Here is a 14,600-nt window from a genome sequence, read left to right as displayed (position 1 = left end):
CCCACTTTCTTTCTGCATGTGAAGAAATGGGCCTGGACAGCCCGCCCCCGACCGGGGCTTGGCCCATTTATATCAATAATTTGATCAAAGCGATCAAATTAGTTAATTTGCTGTGAGGTATTCTTCGTGAGCAACCTCACTCTTCGGTGGCGGAGGTCCACCCTCATAACATTCAAAATGAATCGCGGGTGAGATTCAGCATTAAACTCTGTTTTAAATGACCAGAAACACAGAGTCATTAAAAACCCAGCAGCTGACGGAACTGGAAGCATTTATTTCAATAGGGGATGTGTTTTTTTTTTCTCACGTCACATCCGCTCTTCGCTGATTGGTTCATTCCACTGTCTGTTTGCCCCGCCTCAGAAATGTGCTTGATGCGACTGTCGCCAGACTCAGTCTCTGGTACAGCATTGAGTCTGGATGTCCATGCTACCTGGATTCAACCTTTTAAGCCACTTTTACCAAAGGTTACTTCAGATCAACTTTTACAAAAGGAAAGGAAACATATTACCAACAATTCTTTACGGCAGCGATATTTTCAAGCAGAAGGCCACCGACTAAGTTGAAAGACAATGCGAAGACGCTTGAGAGTTTCACGCTAGACTAATCAGGCGAACGTAAAACGATGAGCCACCTGAAGTCCCTCCCGGAAGTCTAACGAAACCTGGCACCCTTGAACAAAATGGAACTGCCGTTCGACAACCGTTCACAGACGCCAGAATGAGCACGTTCACAAAAACGTTCATCAGGCAGAAATAAGACGACGTTCACGTTACGACTCATCCTCCAGCGTAACATGACACTTGAAACAGGAGTTCACAACACTGAGTAGGCGAGCTTCCTAGCATTTATGAAATTTCAAACACAATGACTTAATAGATTGATCGTGGAATTGTAAACAGTCAGGCACTACAGTTTTGGGGTTCCGGGTTTGCAAGTGACTGTTGCTGTACATACTGTCAATCAACCTTGGTGAACCTTGATATTCTCCATTTATGATATTTATGACCCTCACATCCTTGATACGTCGGTTTGTTTACACCCGGGCAATTTTTTTTTCTTCTTGATGAAGCCAACCTTTTGTCTGGGCTGGTTGTCGTCCAGCTTCATCCTCTGCGCTCTGTGATAGCCTGATGGCCTCGGCCTGGAGACTGACCAAACCCGCAATCCTATTAAAACGCTGCTCTCCTCCCAACTCCGATCGCGCTTTAATTAAAATAGTCAGTCCAGCGTGGGCGGGAGTCCAAAGACGACTGGAGAGTCAGATGTCATGTCCCTGCAAGGAAAATATTTTAATTTTTTTATAGATGTAAGGTCACAGTATGCCACTTTAAAATAGTTTAAACAACAACTCTCGAAACTGGCTTTATATCCAATGACTTGCAAAAAAAAAAAAAAAAAAAACTAAATAAATGGAAAGGGGAGGGGCTGGGGGCTGTAACACAATGCGGCCATTCTGTTGGCGGCTGATGCTATTTGTGGCATAAGTAATAGCTGCCAGTGCAGGCCTATGAAATGGTTCATGTCAAGATGAGCTATTGACCGTAAGCAGAGATGACTGGGATGTAATCTTAGAGACACAATTCAATTTTAGCCCGGCCAATCAGACGGCAGCAGACGGTACATTGTGCTCCTTGGGAGGCCACGTTTTCTCTCAATTGGAACTTTCACTCTGAGACCTCCTCGTGTGTTTTCCTCATTTTTTGACAATCAAATATTTGCATGACAAGTAACAATGTACGTTTCGACTAAATTTCCTTGTTTGACAATTGAGAAAATTGTCGATGGAGTATTCATGTTTTGGTGGCTATTTTCTAATAAAAGACAACAAAAGTATGTGACAAACCTAAATTCAACGTGCACAAAATGGTATTCTCCAACGACATCATCTTCGATTTTTTGAATTTGAATTAATCAGTAATCAGTTCCTCAGAACTGACAGAATCCGTAACATTGATGTAATCATCAGTAATTAAAAAAATACTTTTTACCAAGCATGACTGACATTGCAATTGCTTTCTTTTCCGAAAAAAAGTTTTTCTTGAAAATGTTTCATGTAATATGACAGCTTTAAAACTGAAACAATATATGACTAGTTCATATATTTGACTTTTCTGTAGTTTTGACAACAATTTTTCTTTTTAAGCATTAGATAGCTGTGAGTGAATCAACAGCGCCTCTGCCTTATTTACGTCAAGCCATTCTGCACAAAAAATAATAAATTATTTATTTGATACCACATTTTTTCTTTAGACCACAAACTCTGCTCTGCTGTCTGCAAATGACAGTCGATTCTTATGCCTGCTTCATCGTTCGCCCGGATTCATGCCGGTTCACGCTCCGTGAATACATGTGATCCTTTGACCGTGTAAATATATTTTTGTTGTCCTCTGACACGTACATCGGGGATTTGCACTTTGTTCAATATCAGTTTTACTTTAAGCCATAAATCTTATGCAATCTTTCTCTTTTAGCAACCCCCCCCCTCCCATTCTGCCTTCCCCTTCCCTGGCACCATGAACTGTGGAAGTGAAGTTACACAAGAAGGGGTTGAACAGTTGGCATGCCAACTAATCCAACCCAACGCAAACGAAAAGAGAGGAAAAAAACAGGAGGAAATAAATGAAGAGATGTCTGTTTGAATTAGGGTAACATTTGGATCATTACATAATAATCCAACAGCAAGCATGCAAAACATCCAAGCTAATATCCTGCCCGGTCATCTAGACAGCCAGCTGCTGCACTGAATGAGACGTTGCAATTATTTTTGTCACTTTCATTATTGTCATTATTATTATTATTATTATTATTATTGTTGCATATGTTTATTATATGTTTTTTAAAAATCTAAACGTCCTATTAGGCTAGTCCCACTTTTGTTTGTTTTTCACAAAATGACCTTCCCCATGTCACTTTGTGACTTTATTGTCATAAAGTTACATTGTTTTCTTCTAAGTGAGACTAAGTGAGACTTTTATTTTTTTCGCAAATGTTCAGATTTTAATCTGGTAACATGGTGACTTTTTTTCCTCGGAAATTCACCACTTTATTCTTAGTCAAAGATAAAATTGTCTCTCAGGACTTTATTCTGGTAAAATGCTATCTTTGTTGTAATATGAAAGACTGTAGTATTTTATTTTTTTTACTTCTTGTAATATGATAACTTTTTTATTGGAATGTTATAATTTAATATGATGGCTTTTCATGTGAAATTAAGTCTAAACTCTTAAGTTCTCTTAACGTGGAAACCTTTTTGGGAGGAATATCAGATACGACTGATGGCTATATAACTTGATGTAGTCCCGTAATGAAGGACTACTTACATGTGTTGAATTAAGATGGACTTGTCGGCCATTTTACTTAGCTGCACAGCCAACGCAGGTTCTCCCAATGCTGTCGTGACAGCCTCTAATTAAAGACATTAGTAACACCTGTGTGGGGACTGTCCAAGTGGATGCTGTGTGTGTGTTGGGGCCCTCCCCCACACTATTACCGCCAATTCCCTTCACATCCCCAAATAGTGTAACTAATCCATCTCTTAAATACGATGTGATTGACAGTTGCGACTGTATCTGTTAGCCTGAAAGATTATGATATTTTAATACTATATGTATATTGATGATGAAATAACATTGTAATGTTTTTGGAAAAAAAAATCATAAGTAAAACAAAATAATCTGTAGTATTTAAAAACATGTTCGCAGTTGTCAAAACGACAGGGTACTGTTGTACCAATCCCCCGCCCCCACCCCAATAATAATTACATATACACAGAAGAAAAAGAGGATTGTTAGATTTACATAAGTCTGGACAGGGGTTGCACGCATACATGAATATGATTTTATTTTGCGCAATATTCATGTTGGTGAATGATGTCCATACTTTTTCCCCTTCAAATGTAAATGATGGATTAATCCATCAGATAGTTTTTTTTGGTGTGTGTGTGTGTCGGCTATAAAGACATTGGCCAACTTCATTGAACGCGTCATGTGTTAATTGTGGAGGGGGGAGGAGGGCTCTTGTCCGTCATGATTACGTAAATAAGGTGCAGGAGCTTGTGCAGGTTGAAACCGCGGCAAGACCAGCCTCTTGTGTGTGCGTGTGTGTGTCGCGCGCGCGGACGGTTCGGGGCCGGGGCCCGTCGGTAGATGGCGGTAACCCAAGCAAGCTGATCCAGCGAGCAGGGGAGGGCTCTCGGCCACTCGGGCTCCGGTGTTTGCGGCAGCAGGAGCAGGAGCAGCAGGAGCAGCAGGAGCAGCAGCAGCAGCAGCAGCAGCAGCAGCAGCAGCAGCAGCAGCAGCAGCGGCGCCGAAGCAGTGTGAAGGACACCTGCAGGAGAGAGCGGCACCTCTCCGGCTCGAGCCCCCTTCCACCTCCCCGGCCCCCCACCCCCGCCTCTAGCGCACGCAGCCATGGAGGACAAAGCCAACTCGTTCTCCGGCGCCAAGGAGGAGAAGGCGGACGGGAATAACGCCTTCCAGCGGCAGGACTCCATCCAGAAGAACAACAGCGCGGGCGGCCAGAACACCAAGGAGCACGGCAACTCGGTGGGCTTCAAAGGGGAGCGCGACGAGGCCATGGTGGGCTTCGACGACCTGGAGGCGGCGTCCAGGCAACACGGGTTCATGCAGAGGCAATTCGGGGCCATGATGCAGCCCGGAGTCAATAAGTTCTCCCTGCGGATGTTCGGCAGCCAGAAAGCGGTGGAGAAGGAGCAGGAGCGGGTGCAGACGGCCGGCTACTGGATCATTCACCCGTATAGCGATTTTAGGTAAAACACCTGAACGCACCCCCTCTCCCCTCCTCCCCTCCTCCCGGCTCCGGTCACCCGTGGGTCTGAGAGCTTTAGCGCACACCTTGCACTCAAGCGCGCGTCTCATTGCGGCATTTTGCTGCATCGCACAAACGTCCTTGGACGCAACGCAAACACGCTCGAGCTCTGGCGCCGCGCGCGCGCGTCTGGTCTTTTTGTGGCCACAGACTGCAGCTCGTGCAGGCGCCCCAGACCGGCTGCCAATGCAGCATCACCAGCATCGTGGCTTGTAAACATTACTCTGCTGCAAGGTAGGAGGGAAAACGAAGGACCAAGGAGAATGAGGGGAGGGGGGGGGGGGGGTGAGAGGGTCTCTCTTTTAGTTTTGGCATTCACGTGTGATGTCATTTTGAAGGTGGGCAACCAGTGGGGCGAGGGCTGGAACACATATACAGTACATGCTCGGCTCATGGCCGGCACTTCTGCCTCACAGTTCAGAGGTTCAGGGTTAGAATTAGAAGATTTTTTTTCTCCGGCCTTGTCACCAACATGGATTTAGGTTTATCAAAGACTCTGAATTGTTCAAAGGGCAGCCAAGCAGTCGACTGCCATTGGCTGGCGACAAGTCCTGGGTGCACGCCACCTCTCATTTGGAAGCTCACTGTTGACCAGAGTTGTGCAAAGGGGAGGTGGCAAGGAGGCAGGCAATCCGCAGGGCCACCCCGTCAACAACAACAACAAAAAAATCACACAGAAAAATATTCTGTCCGCACCCTGCCTTTTGTCCAAAGTAAGAAAACATTTTTTTAAATTTCCCATTTTTTCATGGAGTGTCAACTCTTTTTCGGAGACATGCCAACTTGATCATTAAATACTGATGACTTTTTTTCACCATATTATGAAAAAAAAACCCTTCACTTTTTTTTTCTTGTGAAATTGTTTTCTCTTAAAAAAAAATTTTTAGTGCATAAATTAAAACTTCATTCTTATTATATTACATTTTTCTTGAAAAATTAGGACTTTATTCATGTAAAATTGTCTTTTGCTATATTAAGACTTTTTTGTCAGAAAAAAATGTGTATCGTCTTTTTATGACAACATTTCCCTTTTTGGAAGTCAGTACAATTGATTTAATAATATAAAAATTGATAAATAGATAGATGGATAGATGAATAGACACATGTATTAGGGCTGTTACTATCGAATTTTTTAGAATCGATTATTCTTTCGATTATTCCATCCCTTATTTTTTTCCAAATACAATTTATGAGCTAATTATTGATGTATAGTTGGTATTGTTTATTGATTAAAAACCCAAAATTCAAATATCAAATAAAAGGGATTGATTTTGTATTCACCAAACTTTTTGAAACAGATTCACTTATTCTTGATTATTGAAAGAGTTGTTGTGATATATATATATATATATATATATATATATATATATATATATATATATATATATATATATATATATATATATATATATAATTTAATTTAATTTTTACCCTTGTGTTCAAACCTGAAATGGCTCTCTCCTGCTTGCTGTAATGTGATGGAAAGTGCTGTCATGGTGGAATGAATGAAGCCCCAGTGCTGCGACTGCCTCATCTAATTCCACCAGTGAAATCAGGTGCAGGTTGGCGGCCGTCTCACGGTCCACTTCACCAATTAACGCGTCTCCCTCATCGTGCGTGCCATCACCCGTGCGGCTTGGCTCAGCTCAATGGTGGCCATCGTCTCCCAAGCACTGCTCTGGAGCTTGCCCCTGTCTCAGAGAACTGTCCTTGGTCCTGAAGTCAGAGTGAGCAAGCCTGCAGGAGTACTTCAACCTCAAGTTGACCATACTACTGGGTTGTTTTGTACAAAACAAGGAAAAGCTTAAGATTGAAGTGCTCCCAGTGTATATTATATATTGCTCTTTCCCGTAGGTGTTATCAGTGCGTGTTTAAAATTTTTGTTGACTGTCAAACCAAATCAAGGTGACGACACCGCAATCAACATGCTTTTCATAATTGCGTGTGCGTCCTCATGTCAGCCTCTTTTTTTTTTTTTTCAACTAAATGTACTTTACGCCGGTGGACACTGGTTGGCGCATCTGCCACACAGTTCTGAGGTTGCAGATTCTATCTTTGCTGCGGCCTTTCTGTGTAAAGTTTATCCCCATTCTCGTGTGGGTTTTTTCCAGGTATTGTGATTTCCTCCCACATTTCAAAGACATACATCCATCCATCCATCCATTATCTGTACCGCTTCTCCTCACAAGGGTCGCGGGGCATGCTGGAGCCTATCCCAGCTGTCTTTGGGCAGTAGGCGGGGGACACCCTGAACTGGTTGCCAGCCAATCGCAGGGCACACAGAGACAAACATCCGCACTCACTATCACACCTAGGGGCAATTTAGAGTATCCAATCAACTTACCATGCATGTTTTTGGAATGTGGGAGGAAACCGGAGTGCCCGGAGAAAACCCACGCAGGCACGGGGAGAACATGCAAACTCCACACAGGGAGGCCGGAGCCAGGATCGAACCCACGACCTCTGAACTGTGAGGCGGACGTGCTAACCAGTCGACCACCGTGCCGTCAAAGACATACATTCAGTTTTAATTGTACTGTTTATATGACCTGTGATTGGCTGGCAACACGCCCCTCGTCCAAATCGTGCAACCCTCGTGAGGATTAGCAGTATTTGTCATGGGTGAATGAATGAATGAATGAATGAATGAATGAATGAATGAAGACTTTAAATTGTCTGTAGGTGTTAATTTCAAGTGTGGATGTTTTTAACACTGTATGTGTCCTGGGATTGGCTGGCTTGGGCTGTCACAAACAAATGTTTTTGTAATCGATTATCTTATCGATTATTCCATTGATTGCTTGGGGAATAGCCCCCCGCCGTACCCCCATCCCCGACATTGATAAGGACGCCTCTACAACACATAACACTTTGCCAAAGTAGACTAACTTCAAACTAAAACACGTTTTAATCCTCCTGTTATGTTGCGGGTCAAATTGACCCGTTTGGAAAATCTAGAATTGCTAGCCTCCGTTTTTTCATTTTTGTTTTTTTAAATGCATCGCATTGCATTATGTCATATTTTCTGATGATTAAACAGAGCGGGTCACATTGACCCACGAACAGGAGGTAATATTGCTTTTCATATAAGACATGGCCTTGTGTCGTTCGCAAACACAAGTTCCTTTCGCGGCCAGTAATGGCCGCTCCGCTGCCAGCGGATTTGAAGACTTATTCAAAGAAATGATCCAGCAGTGACTGTCACGATTGCCTGGTCCTTATTTATTTTTCGTACACATTCCCCACAATAATCATGTTGCACTAAAACGTGATCATTGGCATGGATGTGCAAGCTATGCTAAGCTAAGTTAATTTGTATCATTTGCAAAATTAATACAATATAATACGTTCTAACTCGCCATGATAGGATATATTAGATAAGCGAATGAGTAAAAAAACAACAAAAAACATCCTAACTTACCCATCGTAGTCCTAAAATTGGTAGGTGGCTGGCTACTGACTCAGTCATGCGTTTACCTCCCTGTGTTCCTGTTTCCAAGTGACCCCAAATCCCCTTCATAGTTACGACAAAAACTTTTTGACAATTTTACGGATACAAACAACTCCAGACGCTTGGCATAATCCAGGGAGAGATTATTATCTATTATTTGTTATTATTAGTTATTTTGTACTTTGACAAATTTTTGTGGTCGACACAACCGAGTTGGTCGACTTTTTTTCCCCAGCCCTGCTGGTCACCAATCCAGGGTGTACCACCATAGTCAGCTGAGTCCTAATGAGGACATGTGCTATTGAAAATAAATGGATAGATACTGTGCTAGATACGGGAAAGTCTACACGTTTGCCAAATATCGTCCTAACTCTCACAGTGACCAAATTTCGGGTTTCCGATTTTTGCAGTCACCTTCATAACTAACAATGCTAAACAAACAAGTTTAGCCTAGGCGACCAAAGCCAATCGACCAATTTCCACATAGAAAGATGAGAAACATGAATGTGGCACTCCACATATTTTCACCTTTCTAGAGAGTTTCTTAGAATCGCCTGTCCGTCCAAACATAATAATGTACGATTCCAGTGTCCTCCATAAACACGAACGTGACCTGCTAGCATTCCGTGGAAAAAACAAACAAACAGCTTTTGTTCACTGTTCAACCTTAGTCGAGGTTTGCCATTCTTCGCTAGTTGTTTTTGTGGTTGTAATTTGTATTTGGAATAGTCCGTGATTACAACATCAGAATGTTCATGATAGATCTCTGACGATCTAGACAAGCTGAGATGGGCGTGCAGTGTATGCGCAGCGATGGTAGTGGTCAAGGATTAGCAGTCAATGAGCTTAGTGGTCTCTACAAATTGTTATGTAAGGAGATTGACCCATGCTGCTTGAAGATAGGCAAAGTGTGCAACTTGGCCAATTTTATTTGTCTTTTTTTTATTTTTTAGCATAACAGACATTTATTTGTCACTGTGTTGTGGTACATCATAGTTAAAAGAGATTGGGATTTTTCATTATAGTTACTTTCTATTCCGCTTGGACTTTTTAAATTCAGTTTTAATTAGTTTTTAGAGCCGCCTTGTTAGTTTTGACTATTTTTTTTTTTTTTAATGCTTATTTTTAGATTAGTTATTACTTTTGTTTTTTTTAATATATGGAGTATTTGTCGCAGCAAAATAAAAAAAAAGGGGTCACTAAGTATTGTGTAATAAATTAAACTATAATTCTCAAATGACCATTTCACCTTCCTTCTGTATGGATGTACTGCAATACTAAAATAAATTTAAAATGAACCTCGAGAACTCATTAACTGGCAAAGACGAAAACAAAGATTATTTTCACCATAACCAAAGTTAGTTTTGGTTGGTTTTATGCATGTAAGCTAAGATGTCGTTACAGTTAGTTTTTTGTTTTTTTGAGAGCATTTTCATTTGTAATTTATTTTGTTAACGAGAGTGTTTTTTCATTTTTAGTTTTAGTCATTTTGTTCGTTTTCATTAACTATAATAACCTGGCAGCTCATGAGTGCGTTGTTTGAGATTGTCAGTTGTGCTGCGGGGACACGTAAATGGTGCGAAAATGGTGATTGGTTTACTACAAATAATGCATCCTCGGTCATATATTTATGCCAGTTACATATAGTGACAGTCAGAACAATGAAATGCTCTTCCACTAGATGGCAGATTCAACAATTAACTTGTGTAGCCGTGTTGCGCCATTCATACAACAGAATTAATTTTTTAAGCGGTATCGATAATGGATGGATGGATGTGTGTTCAGTACATGAGAACCTTGAAAAAAAAGTCGCAATTTAAATCGCAGTTGCAATACTGACGAAAAATTGTTTTGATTAATTTTCAAAAATGTTCATCCCAAATTGTGAGGTTTTGTTTTGTTGGAACAGCTGACAAATGACACCATAAAATGGATGTCCTCAACTCCAGGAAGCAGGTTGGACATCTTACAACCCCCCCCCCCCCACCCCCAACGCAACTCCTCCAACTGCCGTACCATCGCCCTGACATTTTCTAAAGGGCACTTTCTGAGAGGGAAGTCGCCTGGGAAATTGCCTTCCTGGACTAGCTAGCTGCCGTGTTGTTGGTTGTTATTGGTTGCTGTGTCGTTGGTCTCATTTCAACATTCGATGTCTTGTGTTCCTCTTTCATGCTGACCTCTGAGAACAAAAAACAACTTCACAACATCCATAAAGACTTACGGTATATCGCTTCACTTGAAACGTAACACCCAGCATATTCTTTGTGCAGCGTGGCTGCTTAAAGATTAATGGCAAGTTAGTAGTATACATTATTCATCCGTTTTTGGAGAGGTCCCACACGCAGGATTTGGTATACCTTTGCTCAATAGAGGCCGTTGTTGTTCCTTAAAAAGCCTTCTTAGTGCGTCGCAGTGTTTTCATACTTATTTACGGTATTTCGTGGCTTCTCAAACGAGCAGGACAATACTAATATCCACGGCTAAGCTAGCTCTACTTGGCCTTGGCAGAGGGTATATCTGTGTCATTATCAAACATCTGCATTTGTTCCTCCAGCGAAGCCTTCCTGCTCGTGGTTCTATAAATAGCACAGTATTGATCTTCGTCAGTAAGAGGGCTATAATGATGCATTGGCATTCATCCATACAATGATGATTGATAATCAGCTGAGATCAATGCAGACGTCAAAAGCAAGTGGCTGTGAGCTTCTTGTTTGAACTCTCATGCCAACTTATTGGCCCAATTAAAGACGCTTTTACGAAAAACTGAAAAATCATGGCTTTAACAGGCAACGTAAAAGGGGGCGGCGCTACTACCGCTAACGGTGGAACATTGCAGGTTGTTACAAGAATAACGTTATTCACATTGTTTATTAGTCTTTAAAAGAAAAGATTTTAAGTACATGTTCTCCAGGGTCACAAGCGCCCCCCTCAGCATCGCACCGCGCGCCCCACTGGGGGGCCTGCCCCACTATTTGAGAAGCGCTGATGTAGGGAGTGAACGTCGTGTGTGAAAGTTCGCTGCTTATAAATAAGCATTAAATCCAACTGCAGTCATTCAATAAAGCCAAGCTAGGCAGTGTATCAACGCTTTTGTGTCCTTGCTGTTGGCCTCTGACGCTGTCCTAGCAAGGAACACCAAATACGAAAATACCCGGGTTAGCTTAGCTCTAGCTAGCAGCTGGTACGACTTAAGCAGGTGGATTTAATTTTGGTCCAAAAGACGACTGTGGGTTCTGCCTTTGGCCGGTGTACGGCGAGGGATCTTGGAAGTTAAAGTAAGTTATTTTAAAGCAACACTGTGTCATATGTCAGTTTTTGTTGATTATGGCGATTAAAAGCGGTAGTGTATTAACAAAAGTCAACCACATTTCCCATGCGCGCCAGCGCATAGTGTTGTGAAATCCTGAGCTGTCGCTGGCCTGCAAGTTGGACTGAATTACATTTTTATTTCCAGTGGCTGTGTGAAAGATGAATAGTGATGAGGTAATGAATGTATTTTTTTTTTTAGACAATACTTTTGTTTTTTGTTTGTTTTGGGGCTTCTGCCATGACACCAGTAATAGCGCGCAGATGTTCGAATTGACTTGAGAGTATGCCGTAAAGCAATTCAGGACATTTGTATTTTTTTTTGTGTGTGCCAGGGTTGCTCCCATCCTCCTCAAAGTTGCTTAGTGCCAGTAAAAACGATACAGACGGGGGTCTGTATCAGGGCATGACAAAAGTCCCATTCAACTACTTGTAAGTCAAGAGTTGGGAATTTTTTTTTATTAAGGTCGAATTCTTGCCCAGTGCTGCTTTAAACTAAAAAGAAAACCTTCCCGCAGGTTGACGCGGCCGCATTTGCTCGACGGTGCACATTCCTATGTTTTAGAAATATTGAATATGAGGCCTGGTAAAGCTCTTTGAACAACCTAGGGTATAGATAAAACCTTATGTAAGTAAGTGTACTCCATTTACCATTATGATCAAATTTTCATTTTGGACTATAATTTTTTTCAGCTAAGGTAGTAGGATTTGATTCAGGGCTCGCTGATTAAACGGTAAACAAATAGCAAACGTGTAGTTTGGGTGCGGGTCTAAGCTCTACCTTTTAGTGTTGCCGTTATTTATAAAGAAGAGTCACCCAGAAGAAGGGCAAGAAAATGCTTTTTGGGTTTTCGAAAAGGGGCTTTACACACGGGTAACATTCAGTCTCCGTTGTGACTTCTGATAGTACCTCTGAGGGCGGAAAGCTGCCAGGTCGAAGAAGTAGACAAATTCTTACGCGCATTGTAAAAGGAGCTTTACACAGAGGTGTCATCTTTGTCATCTCTGGCTCTGATACTACCCTTATGGAACATTGCCTTCCCCACTTACAGCTTTGATACTACCTCTGAAGGCAGACGAGTCCTTCATCTTTGCGCTGTTTATACAAAACTGTGACTGAAAAGAGGCAGGAAAACGCTGGCTTTTCCGAACTTTGTAAAAGGCACTATACATAGTTGACATCCCAACTCTGTTGTGGCTGCAATAATAGCTTTGAGAGTGGAAGATTTGAGGATCGATCTTGTCTCCACCCTTTTATTCATAACAGAAGGCGGAAAAAGAGCTGCTGATTTAATGAAATCACTTGGCCCGCGGTGCAAACATGTTGGCGGTGATTTGCAGAGTCATCTGTGCTTTTTTTTTTTTTTTTTTCCTGAACAGTTAACCAGGTAATGGCGTCGCTGGCTTCCTTCGATCCCTACTGAAGTTTTTCATGAGCGGCACATTACAGTCGGATGTCGCTCTGCTTCCGTATAGCTCTTGATTTTCGGAGTACGAAGTGGACTACATATTTAAGTGGGAACGCAATGCACCGCTGCAGTTCTTACTGGGCATGGCGCACACTGGTCTGCACGGGGTGTGCTGCGTGCATCGCGGCTGAAGTGTTAAAGCAAGCGATTAATTCAATGATGTAGGGAGAGCCGCACACGCTGTTAAGTGTGGCTGACTGCATCGTCACGCTTGGTGACCAGCTCTTGAATAACCAAACGGCCAGGCCAAAAAGGGGAGCATTTTCCCCCCAATTGAAAGACTGAATTTTGTTGAGTGTTGCTTTTTTGAAAACCGTTAACGCTATTAAGTTTACCTTTACCATCATTACTTGACTGATGAATGTTGATTGACTTTGATTGTAAATGAAACCTATAGGGGCATAATAATTTTTAGTTCAACGTATAGCATGTTGATTAATTGCGATTTAATAAAAGGAAAAATGCAGATTTTCAGAATAAGTCTCAGTTAAAGGAATAAATAGGAAAGAGTTGTGTTATAAGAAATATTTCAGTATTCATCCATCCATTATCAATATCGCTTATCCTCACAAGGGTTGCGGGCGTGCTGGAGCCTATCCCAGCTGTCTTTGGGCAGTAGGTGGGGGACACCCTGAATTGGTTGCCAGCCAATCGCAGGGCAACACAGAGACAAACAAACCACCGCACTCACAATCACACCTAGGGGCAATTTAGAGTGTCCACTTGACCTACCATGCATGTTTTTGGAATGTGGGAAGAAACTGGAGTACCCGGAGAAAACCCACGCGGGCACGGGGAGAACATGCAAACTCCACACAGGGAGGCCGGGGCCGGGATTGAACCCACGAACACTGAACTGTGAGGCAGACGTGCAATATTTTCTTTTCATAATTTCGATAATAGAGCTTAGAGCTAATGAAAATTCACTTTCTCAAGAAATTAGAATTTCACTTAGGAAACCATCAAAATTAATTTTAATATCAAAATGTATGAATCCTATGAGGTTAAGTGGTTCAGAGAATGGATGGATGTATTACTTAACATAGGAATAGAAATGGAAAATGTTCACATACTGAAATAAATCTACTAGAGGTATAGCGATTAATCGATTAATTGAACGCTAATTTAATAGGATGAAGTATTTAGATACCTTGTTTAGCTTAAAATGATCAGAATACTCGAAATTTCAGCCTCTCAACAGTAAATATTTGACATTTGCAACCTGCTTTTACCAGATTTTTGGACATGTTATGGACCAAACCAGAAACCCGAATCTTAATTCATTTGTTTGTGCATTTGATGCGCTGTCAAATTGAAATAATGTCCTGTTTTTTTTATAAAGCGATGCAAATGAAACCCGATTCATCGATTAATGCTGGAACCGTGCTTGAGTACCTTGAGTATTGTATTTGACATCATAGAAAAAAACTCCTCTGATGTAACGCTTTGATGTTATTATTTAAACTTGATCCTGAACTTTAACCTATTGGAGTCACGTTTTTTTTCCCCCCAAAGTGACCTTTCACCTGGTACGTTCATGTAAA

The 14,600-nt window shown here is 41.8% G+C and overlaps 1 protein-coding gene and 1 long non-coding RNA gene across 2 annotated transcripts in view; one reads left to right on the top strand and one right to left on the bottom strand.

Moving 5' to 3' along the window:
* Positions 1-825: 825 nt before the first annotated feature.
* Positions 826-3,380, bottom strand: LOC147135328 (uncharacterized). Its single transcript, XR_015089920.1, has 2 exons — positions 3,324-3,380; positions 826-1,276 (listed from the first exon to the last, which is right to left on the bottom strand). It is a non-coding gene; the product is annotated as an uncharacterized LOC147135328 (long non-coding RNA).
* A 672-nt stretch (positions 3,381-4,052) lies between these two features.
* The window catches only part of hcn1 (hyperpolarization activated cyclic nucleotide-gated potassium channel 1), a 94,621-nt gene continuing 84,073 nt past the window's right edge, over positions 4,053-14,600 (top strand). The window contains exon 1 of the mRNA XM_086053718.1: positions 4,053-4,771. Coding sequence (XP_085909844.1) covers positions 4,413-4,771 — 359 coding nt within the window. The 5' untranslated portion in view covers positions 4,053-4,412. The remainder of the gene's footprint in view (positions 4,772-14,600) is intronic.

The sequence above is a fragment of the Filicampus tigris genome, chromosome 15 (genome assembly GCF_054856515.1).
Source record: "Filicampus tigris isolate MCC_2025a chromosome 15, RoL_Ftig_1.0, whole genome shotgun sequence".
Classification (NCBI taxonomy): Eukaryota; Metazoa; Chordata; class Actinopteri; order Syngnathiformes; family Syngnathidae; genus Filicampus; species Filicampus tigris.
This window is presented reverse-complemented; position numbering and strand designations above follow the sequence as displayed.